The 10,859-nt window shown below is 36.7% G+C and overlaps 1 protein-coding gene across 4 annotated transcripts in view; it reads left to right on the forward strand.

Annotated features, from left to right (window-relative positions):
• PIAS1 (protein inhibitor of activated STAT 1) overlaps window positions 1–10,859 on the forward strand; it is a 123,571-nt gene that overhangs the window by 19,209 nt on the left and 93,503 nt on the right. For 2 of the 4 annotated variants that reach the window (XM_004374692.2, XM_023729756.1), the window contains exon 2: window positions 8,553–8,997. In XM_004374692.2, the coding sequence (XP_004374749.1) occupies window positions 8,553–8,997 (445 nt within the window). Of the gene's footprint in view, window positions 1–284; window positions 2,066–8,552; window positions 8,998–10,859 lie in introns of those variants that run through there. The other 2 variants (XM_023729755.1, XM_023729754.1) reach the window with 2 other exon arrangements.

Below are 10,859 nucleotides of genomic sequence, written 5' to 3' on the forward strand. Positions count from 1 at the left end.
ATAGTACTTCTGTTTCATAGGCTCATGTGAGGATTAAATAAGATAATCATGTTTATTATAATTAGTATGTAACTGGCGCATTATAAGCATTTAACAAATTTATTTTTATTCAGTTGTATTTTTACTCGATTTTAGTTTTACTTCATTAACCCATGCAAATGACATTTAAAATTTGATTGAAGACCAGATGGTCAACAGTTACTCTAAAGCAGAGATGAAAGGGTAAGGGGACAGGGAAACCAGATTACTGGAAATGAAACATCCAGAATGGAATTAATGAGAAGGTTGAGACATTGTGAAAAATGTAACCAATGTCACTGAACAATTTACGTAGTAGTTGTTGAATGGGAACCTAATTTGCTATCTAAACTTCCACCAAAAATACAATAAAGTATTATTAAAAATTTTCTGATTGAAAACATTGCTAATAGAGAAAGATTTCACTGACTTTATGAATTGTTTTTATTTCCTCAACTGTAGAAGAGTAAAAGAATGAAAAGATAGATTTTCGTTTCATGGAATTATAGCATCATAGAATTTTGAAGTATAAGGAGCCTTTGAGCGAACCTCTAGTTAATCTTTCGTTTTTTGCAGTGAGAAAAGAGGCCCTGAAAGATTGTGATTTGGTAAAGGATATATAAATTAGTACTACTAGTAGTCAGTACTACTGGATCCAAATTCTATATACTACTACCATAGTATTTTGAACGTACAGCTGGCACATAGTAAAAAAAACAAAAACAGAAACCCGTTGCCATCGAGTCAGTTCCATCTCATATCGACACTATAGGACAGAGTAGAACTGCCCCATAGGGTTTCCATGCAGTACCTGGAGGATTCGAACTGCTGGCCCTTTGGTTAGCAGCTGTAGCTCTTAATCCCTATGCCACCAGGGTTTCCAAATTCTATATACTAATACCACAGTATTTTGAATGTGTAGCTGGCACGTAGTAGGTGTTCTGTTTTGAAAACTGAATTACTATGACTGTGTCTGTCTGTCTCTGAAGACTAGCGTATCTCTATGTGTTTATTGTTTGTTCCTCTATTTTCTCTCTTTACACACTTTTTTAGGCCTGTGCATTGATCCAGAAGGCATTTATTGAACATCTGTGTGCAGAACAACTAGCAATGTGTTAGGATTTTAAACTTTAAAAACTAAATTAAAATTTGTTTTTTTTAATTAGGAAAAATATTGTATCAAAAATTTAACATGTTCTGAGTTGGGCTTATTTTTAGTATTCTAGTTATCACTAAAAGGGAGCTACTTGAAGGACATATCCGTATGTTTCATGCAATGTACTAGTACATAAATGGGGTGATATCTGAATTATCTATCAGAAATTGAAGTCATAGCACACCATTTCAACAGTTAAATTTATACTCTGCTTAAAGGAGAATGGAATCTCCATGTATGTATAATCACAATATTTTGTCATTATGTGGTTGCTAAATGAAGTCAGTATGATGGAATAAAGACCAGGAGAAGAGGAAGATGATCAGCACAACAGGTCATTTTTCAGTTGGTTTATGTTGAGAAATAAATAAAAGATGAGAAATCGGGTGGAACAAGATCATGGAGAAGTATGTAACCAGCCTGATTCGCAGCTTTGAGTAGAAACTGTTTAACTAGGTTTTCTGGTTGAACAGGGCATTGTTGACAAATTGCTAATCTAACAACTGCTTATTAACTATTTCAAACAGGGAGGATTAGAAATGGCCTAGAAATGAGTTCCATTGGATGAAGAATCTGATTTTGAAAATAATGAATAAAATGCTTTTGTACTGTGCAGGCTTTAATATATACAATTATAGAATTTTAAAAAATTATTTCTTTGATTTTTGTGGCTAGAAAGCAAAAATATAAGTGAAATATTTTGACATTATTAAATGCCTGTTTTGTCTGTTTTCAGAATTTATTCTGATTTACAATTGGTTAAAAATTGATACCAGATAGACTCAATATAAAGTCTGTTATTACTCATCTGTAAACTACTCCCATGGGATCTATGAACAAGAATAATTATGTGGTTCAACAGGAAATACCTAATTCCTATTCATAATTTAGGTATGACCTTTAATGTTAGATGATAGCTAATGAGACAATAAAACTAACACTTTCTGTTTAATCACAAAAAAGCACTCTGTTTATATAATACTTGTTGGTATTGCTTGAATATTGTCTTGTTTTTATCTTTCTCAGAACATCGCCCCTGCCTCTGTGTAGCTGGGATTATATATATAATAATAGGCATACAAAAAGGAGAACTAAAAAACAGTTAGGGAAGTCATAGTGAGACACAGTAAGAAAACTTCCCAGAACTGAAGGACGTGCATCTCTAAATTAAAAGAGCTCATCAATTAGCAGTTCGTGCCGTTTGAAAAACAAAAATCAGCACCATAGCAAGGCACAACATTGTAAAAATTTCAGAATGCATAAGGAGAAGCACCCGGAAGCTTCCAGATGGAAGGATTGGTGACTGGATTGGTGCTAGACTTCTTAACAGGAACACTGGAAGCCAGAAAGACAATGAGGAAAGGTTTTCAAAATTGTGATGGAACGTGATTTCCTGCCTAGAATTCTCCTAAGCCAAACTCAATAAAGAAGAGGATAAATTTGAAGATATTTTTAGACAGTACAAGGTAATAGTACCTCCCATGCACCCTTTCTCAGGATGCTACTGGAGGAAATACCCCACTAAAATAAGAGAGAAAACCAAGAAAGAGGAAGAAATGAGATCCAGGAAATGGGGTCCACCGTGGAAGAGAGACCAGGGAATTTCTAGGATAAATTAAAGGGGAATTCCATGACAGTAGTTGTGCACCAGGCCTAGAAAGCAAGTAGCCCAAATTGCAACAGGAGGATGGAGGGTTATGTCTAAGAAAGAAGTTAAAATACATTGATTTACCTGATGTATTTGAGTAGATTGAGAGGCAAGTTACACTTCTGGCACAGAGTTTGCAGATGAATTAGCAGTCTAACCATAAGGTTGGCAGTTCAAACAACCCAGAGGAACCTTGGAGGTATGGCCTGGCCTGGCAGTTTGCTTCCAAAAGGTCATGGCCTTGAAAACCCAAGGGAGCTGTTCTGCTCTGTACACATGGGGTTGCCATGAGTTGGAATTGACTTGATGGCAACAACAACCAACAACAACACAGAAAATTAAGCAAATGGAAAAATAATGCAGTTATTAACCGCAAGAAAAGCAAAGTAATACAAAAAAGGAAGAGTAATCGTGATGTGCTTTTGGCATACCTGTGAATATTATTTACAGTCATAGTAATAATGTAAACACTGAAAATTGATTCCAGGGGTGGATTAGCCAACAGGCAAGGTAACTGTAGGCTTACTTGTGCTTACTTACTAACCTGTAGTGAAAATTTCACATGGGTTTCACCACATCATGTTCACTACAGATTGGTAAGTAAGCACAAGTAAGCCCATGCTTACCTGTGCTTACTGGGTCATCTGCCCCTGTCAGGGATTATACATTTGAAAATAGGCTTTGATTCTGTAGGAAGGCGCTGTGGGATTGAGGGACAGACAGATGCCAGCCATACCTAGAAGCAGAATCTTTTTTTTATTTTAATTCTTTTTGTACTTTAGATGAAAGCGTACATAACAAACTAGTTTCTCATTGAACAGTTAGTACACATACTGTTTTATGACATTGGGTAACAACCCCACGACATGTCAGCGCTCTCCCTTCTTGACCTTGGGTTCCATATTACCAGCTTTCCTGTCCCCTCTTGCCTTCTAGTCCTTGTCCCTGGGCTGGTATGCCCCTTTAATCTTGTTTTATTTTATGGGCCTGTCTGATCTTTGGCTGTAGAGTAAACCTTGAGAATGACTTTGGTACTGAACGAAAAGGGTGTCCAGGGGCCATACTCTCGGGGTTTCTTCAGTGTCTGTCAGGCCAGTAAGTCTGGTCTTTTTTTGTGAGTTAGAATTTTGTTCTATATTTTCCTCCAGTTCTGTCTGGGACCCTCTGTTGTGATCTGTCTCAGAGTAGTCAGTGGTGGTAGCCAGGCACCATCTAGCTGTACTGGACTCAGTCTGGTGGAGAGCATGGTAGTTGTAGTCCATTAGTCTTTTGGACTAATTTTTCCCTTGTATCTTGTTTCCTTCATTCTCCCTTGCTCCCGAAGGGGTGAGACCAGTGGAGTATCTTAGATGGCTGCTTACAGGCTTTTAAGAACCTAGACGCTACTCACCAAGGTAGAATGTAGAACATTTTCTTTATAGAACATTTTCTTTATAAACTGTGTTATGCCAGTTGAGCTGGATGTTCCCTCAGACCATGGTCCCCACAGCCCTCTAGAAGCAGGCTCTTTGATGTGCTGAAAAAATGTGAAATTGTTCACAGATGACCTGGTAGCAAGGTAAGCACAGTGTTTACCTTGCTTACTGGGTCATCCGCCCCTGGTTGATTCAACCAAAAATAATGATTAGGAAGATGTTGGGGTGTGGGGGGTGGGAGAAAAGATGTAATAGAGCTAAACAATTATCAGTAATAATAGGAAGTTAATAGATACCTAAAAGGAAAAATTAAGAAAGACCTGTATAGACCTGCTATTTAGAATATAGTGGAAAAATGACATAAGAAATAGGTGAAAGAGGCGAAAGTGGTTGTCTCAGGATGGGAAAATTGGAATTGGGCAAGGGACTGCTCTCTTTCTTATAAAATGATCTGGTTTTTAAACTGTGTGCATATCTGATTTTTTGCAAAAATTAATTTTAAGAAGATGCACCTCTTTAATCATAGAATGCTCTTCTGTACAGAATATATACACTTCACAGTCATTCTGAATCCCTTAGGATTCTGAGAACTGTATCATTTGAGGATGTAGAGTCAGCAGAGTGGCATGGAATTCTGGTTGTCAAGAAGGTAATGATTTGTAATAGTCGTGGTGGTTGATGTTATCCTTAACTGTAAATATTCATTTCGTTGTAGTAACAAATGGGGATTTTTAAACCATGGTAGATGAAAATATATTGCATTTCAACATCTCACATGTACTTAAGTGTTTAGTTTTCCTGTGTTGTCAACACTTTACGTCGTGAATTGACTGCACCATGCTTTTCTGCAGCTTTTCAGTTGAGTGATGCTTCAGATGTTTTAGTGTTCCCCATCCCTTCTTTTATTTAACTTTTTTAATACAGCATGCTTATTACAGGCTTTAAGAAGAATAGCTGCTCCTATAATAGCAGTAGATACCACCTGATCTTTCACTGTACCTGATTATAAGGTACAGTGGTTAATTTGAATCCAGGTGCTTTCCTTTCTTTTTTTAACCACTAGTTTTTTTTTTAAGCCAGAATGTTGAAGCTTGAAATGGAGGTTGAATGTTAAATAAATTAATCTTCTAATAGGTTTTTATGTTTCCTAATTAAAAGGCACGTGGCTTATTTCCTCTAAAAGACAGTACACCACAGTGTAAAAGCATGAGAACTGGAGTGGAACTAGTTGGGTGACATTCAGGTTTCTTAACCTTCCTCAACCTCAGTTTCCCCATCTGTAAAATGAGAGTAATACTTGTCTTTTATAATTGTGGCGATGAATGATGCATCCGAGTAAACAAGAAAAGAGAGAAAATCCCTGGCTTGCTTGTTATTGTTAGGTGCTGTCCAGTCAGTTCCAACTCAGTTCCAATGCCTTGTGTACAGAACAAAACACTGCCTGGTCCTGTGCCGTCTTCATATAGTAGTATCCTCAAATAGTAGCAGCTGCTATTTGAGGACCTACTGTGTACTAAGTGTTGTTTTTACTGCTGCTACTGCTTGCTGTGCCTTTTAAAGACAGTCACATACATAATTGAGAGCTGTCAGGTGTATAGTTATGTCATTAACTTTTTTGTTTTGACCATCAAGCAAGAGATTTTATTTTATGTGAATTGTCAATGTGTTCTTAAAAATAGAACAATAATACATCTATGTTGTATTTAAATCCTTGTGCCTATAGAGTGAGGACGAAAGCTGTAATCAATGAAGAGTTTTAATAATCACTGTGTTTGAGAATGCAGTTGAATTGAAATGGAAAGATGTTTTTCTCTTTATGAACTTTGTACGGTTTTCTCTGTAAAACAAAGTGCATTTGACCAGTGCTAACCTAAATTTATTTTTAACCTGTAATTCTTGAAGTATATTTCATGTTAGTTCTTTAAAAGCAGAAGCTTACTTACTTAGTATCTTTTTCTATTAAAAGTCCCTGTTCCTTTTAAGATAGGCAGTAAAAATCTTTAAAACTGTTTTGTACTCGTAGACATCTTGATGAGTAGGGATAAACTGATATTTTGCTGATATTATAGTTAGTAATTATTTAATAACTGATAACATCTAAAAAAAGAGAAGCATTTGTAGGAATTGGGGTAAGATTTGTTTTTAAGGTCTATATTATATCATGCTTTCTATAAAGCATTAGAGTTGGGAGTTCATTTGAATTTATATTATCGCTGTATGTATAACTTCTCATTGTAGATTATATCCCCACCCTTTCTTCTGGTTTGTTCCTTCATTCATTTGTTCATTCATTCATTCATTGCCATTTGAGTTTCTACTGTTGTCAGGCCTTAGTCTTAGATGCTGAGGGTAGCATGGCCTTGTGTGCTCCAGAGAACCTCAATTTGGTCATGGAATCACTTGTATAAACAGAAAATTATAATCAGGATAAGTGCTAAAATAAAAATATGAAAAATTGCCAGTTAAGAATAGTGAGGAGAGAGTCATTATTTCTGCCAGGACTAATGGGCAAAGGCTGACTAAAGCTGGACCTTGAGGGAAGATAAGAGTTTCTAAGATCAAAGAAGTAGGGGAAGGGCTTACATTTGTTTGATTAAACCAGTTGCAATCAGTGGATTCCAATTCATGATGACCTCATGAGGTTGATTAACCAGCTGTTATTGCATCCCTCCCAAAAAACAAAAACAAAGACAGAAAAACCAAACCCGTTGCTGTTGAGTTGATTCCAACTCATAGCAACCCTATAGGACAGACTAGAACTGCTGCATAGGGTTTCCAAGGAGCGACTGGTGGTTTCAAACTGCCAACCTTTTGGTTAGCAGCTGAGCTCGTAACTGTGCCACCAGGGCTCCATTATCGCATGTAGAGCTCTTAATACACTTTTCCCTCACTGTTTTATATTTTACTTGTTTTGCCACATGCAAAGAACTTATAGAGGATTGACAGGGAAGAGCCCATCAGAGGGAGTAGTGGTGACTTACGAAAGGCAGCATAGTAGCTTTTGTGTATTTGGGATGAGGTGGGAATAAAACAGTTGGGAAATAACAAATAAGTAAGCTTGTGCATGTATTTCTGCCCTAACACTCCTTGTCAGAGGTGGTGAAATCTTTGGGGTAAGCCATTTCTTCTCTTTGGATTCCATTTTCCTCCACTTTAAAATGGGAAGATTGGTATAGACGGGCATTTCCTACTAGTAGCGTCTTAGTAGGTTCAGGAAAAGGAGAAACAGTGACCAAATAAGATTGAGAGTACAAGATTAAGCAAAGTTAAATAGATTTCTTTACTGTAGCCACACACATTATAGCATGTGGATTGAATTCCTGGACTTTTTAGCCTGACCCTGCAAGCGGAATGTGAGTCAGTAATGTTTCTAGTTCTGTCCTTTTCCTGATGGTTTAGTGGGAAGAGCATGGGTTTTAGAATCAGACACAGCAGAGTTTGAATTCTGACTGTTGTTTAGTAGCTGTGTGGCCTTAGGTAAATTATTTGATCTTTCTGAGCTGGTTTCCTTGTATGTAAAACAAGAAGGATAACTCCTTGTAGAGTTGTAAATATTAAGTAAGAACCCATGTGGAACTATCGAGCATAGTGTCTGATATATAATGGGTCAAACGGGTACATACAGTTTAAGTCCTACCAGTTCCAGAGTTGGAAGCCCTGGTAGCATAGTGGTTAAGAGCTCAGGCTACTAACCAAAAGGTCGGCAGTTCAAATCCACCAGCTGCTCCTTGGAAACCCTGTGGGGTAGTTCTGCTCTGTCATATAGGGTTGCTGTGAGTTGGAATTGATTCGATGGCACACAACAACAGCAATTCCAGAGTTAGTGTGTACTATAATACTTGATAATGTTATTTATATACTGCCTATATCAGGTGTTTGAGGTGAACTGTTTATGTGTTTCCACATATACTCGTGATTTTCCCCAAGAAAACAAAATGTTTGAAGGCACGTTATCTTTTGCCATCCACATAACACTCAGCACTTTCCTGGAGACTCAGTAAGTACTTGATAAATCTTTGGCAATTTCATTGAAAAATGGTGAGATGTGATACTATCGTGGTGTATAAATTTTTTTTTTTACATCTTTTATTATTCTGGGCAGATATCAGTGCATTTATGAATATTAATTTTAGTTTTCTTTGGTTATTTATGTTAACTGATCAGATTCTAAGTTTGAAATAGCTGGGAGTGACTGTAAATCACCTAGTGACCTTTAAGTAAACCGTAAGCAGAGGGGTTATAATAAAAGTATTGTTTAATATTGTAGATTATGTTGTTGGAATACTAATGTTTTACGTTTTGTTTTGTTCCTAAGCAAATGGTTATGAGCCTTAGAGTTTCTGAACTCCAAGTACTGTTGGGCTACGCTGGGAGAAACAAGCACGGACGCAAACACGAACTTCTCACAAAAGCCCTGCATTTGCTAAAGGCTGGCTGCAGTCCTGCTGTACAAATGAAAATTAAAGAACTCTATAGGCGGCGGTTCCCCCAGAAAATCATGACGCCTGCGGACTTGTCCATCCCCAACGTACATTCAAGTCCTATGCCAGCAACTTTGTCTCCATCTACCATTCCACAGCTCACTTATGATGGTCACCCTGCATCATCACCGTTACTCCCTGTTTCTCTTCTGGGACCTAAACATGAACTGGAACTCCCACATCTTACATCAGCTCTTCATCCAGTCCACCCGGATATAAAACTTCAAAAATTACCATTTTATGATTTACTGGATGAACTGATAAAACCCACCAGTCTAGGTAAGGTGATTGTGTAATGGTTATTTGGTTACTTTCGGGGGATAAATTTTCATTTTAGACTTTTAATTTGACCCACTTTATTATTCATAATGAAGTTTACATCTGATAGTAGCCTCCAGACAATAATAAAGATCTTTCAATTTTAGATAAAATCAAATGCATAAAAATGATCTTTTAGACAGAAGGAAGAAAGTATAATCGAGTTTCTAGTGATGGTTGCTGATGCAGTAAGTATTAAAAAGTTTTCAAGACTACCGACTTTTAAAGTATAATACTTTAGATTACTTATTAATATATTATTATAAAGTTTACAAATTAAATTAAAAGCAAATAAATTACTATCAGCTTCTGAATTCAGTTCTTAATTTTCAGAGGTCAATGACTTCTAAAACAAATGAGTTTTGGTGGTTCAAACGAGTAAATGATTTTAGTTATTATAAAAGAAGATTTGAGCTTTTGTGTGTGGTATTTCAACTTGAGATGATTTTTTTCAAGTAGATATGTGTGCTTGTGCAGGCACAGACATGATCATGGTTATATACTAATGAATGCGTGAAATTTCATTTACTGTTTTCCTATCATTTGGTTAGTGTCTGGCATATTAGTAGAATTCAATGTATTACTAATTTTAATTGGTATAATGCTAACTTATTTAACGTAGAACATAACTGACCTTATTGTGCTCACTGATACCTTCGTGTAATATATTTACAATATTAGACTTCCACATGCTGGTTTGTTGTTTAAGTTAGTGGTCTACAAACTATGACTGGCAAGCCAAATCTAGCCTACAGTCTGTTTTTGTGTGGCTCTGAGATAATTATTTTTAAAGAGTTGTTAAAAACAAAACAAAAAAACGAAGAATATGCAACAGAGACCATGTTTGCCTGCAAAACCCAAAATATTTAATTTCTTGCCCTTCACAGAAAAAGTTTGCTAGCCCCTGCTATAAGTCATTAAACGTTTCAGTTTTGGGGATGGGTGAGTGTTAAAGTTTGAGGATATATACTAAAATTCTGTCTTTGAACTGGGTAGGATTTGAACAGGAGAAAAATGTAGAACAGAATTAAAATGTACCCCCCGAGACTATGGCCCCCAGACACTCTGCTAACTCAAAACTGAAACCACTTCTGACGCCCACTTTTCAAACAAAGATTAGACAGGCCTATTAATTATCTTGAGCAGAACTTACCTGAATAAGTGAAGATTATTGTTGTTGTTAGCTGCTGTTGAGTTGGCCCCTGACACGTGGAGACTCCGTGCACAACAGGATCAGGCTGTTGTGATTCATAGGGTTTCATTGGCTGGGGTTTTTTTTTTTTGATAAATAGATCGCCAGGCCTTTTTTCCTAGTCTGTCTTAGTCTGGAAGTGCCACTAAAACCTGTTTAGCATCATAGCAACACTCAAAACCTCCACTGACAGACTAGTTAGTGGTGGCTGCACTTGAGATGTGTTGGCCGGGAATTGAACCTGTGTCTTCCACACCGAAGGGGTGAATTCTGCCACTGTGCTGCACCGCTGTCCTAAACTGAAGATTACAAGAATCATTTTTAAACTACATGATTTTTAAAGCCTATTATTTTATTCTTGAAAATGGCTGTAACAAGAAGAGAAAGCTAACACTTGTTGAGAACCTACTGTATGCTTACAAAAAGAAAAGTTATTCATGCTCATACAAAATGAAAGTTCCAAAGTCTCCTTCTCATTAAAAATTTAGTGTATGTGCATATACAAGCAAATTATATTCTTGCTTTTCACAGAGGGAATTATACATAGTGTTCTGTGACTTGCTTTTTTATTTTTTTTTCCTCAAAAACATATTATGGATATCTTCCCTTGTCTGACATATATGTATATTCA

This window comes from Trichechus manatus, unplaced genomic scaffold (genome assembly GCF_000243295.1).
Source record: "Trichechus manatus latirostris isolate Lorelei unplaced genomic scaffold, TriManLat1.0 scaffold00030, whole genome shotgun sequence".
NCBI lineage: Eukaryota > Metazoa > Chordata > Mammalia > Sirenia > Trichechidae > Trichechus > Trichechus manatus.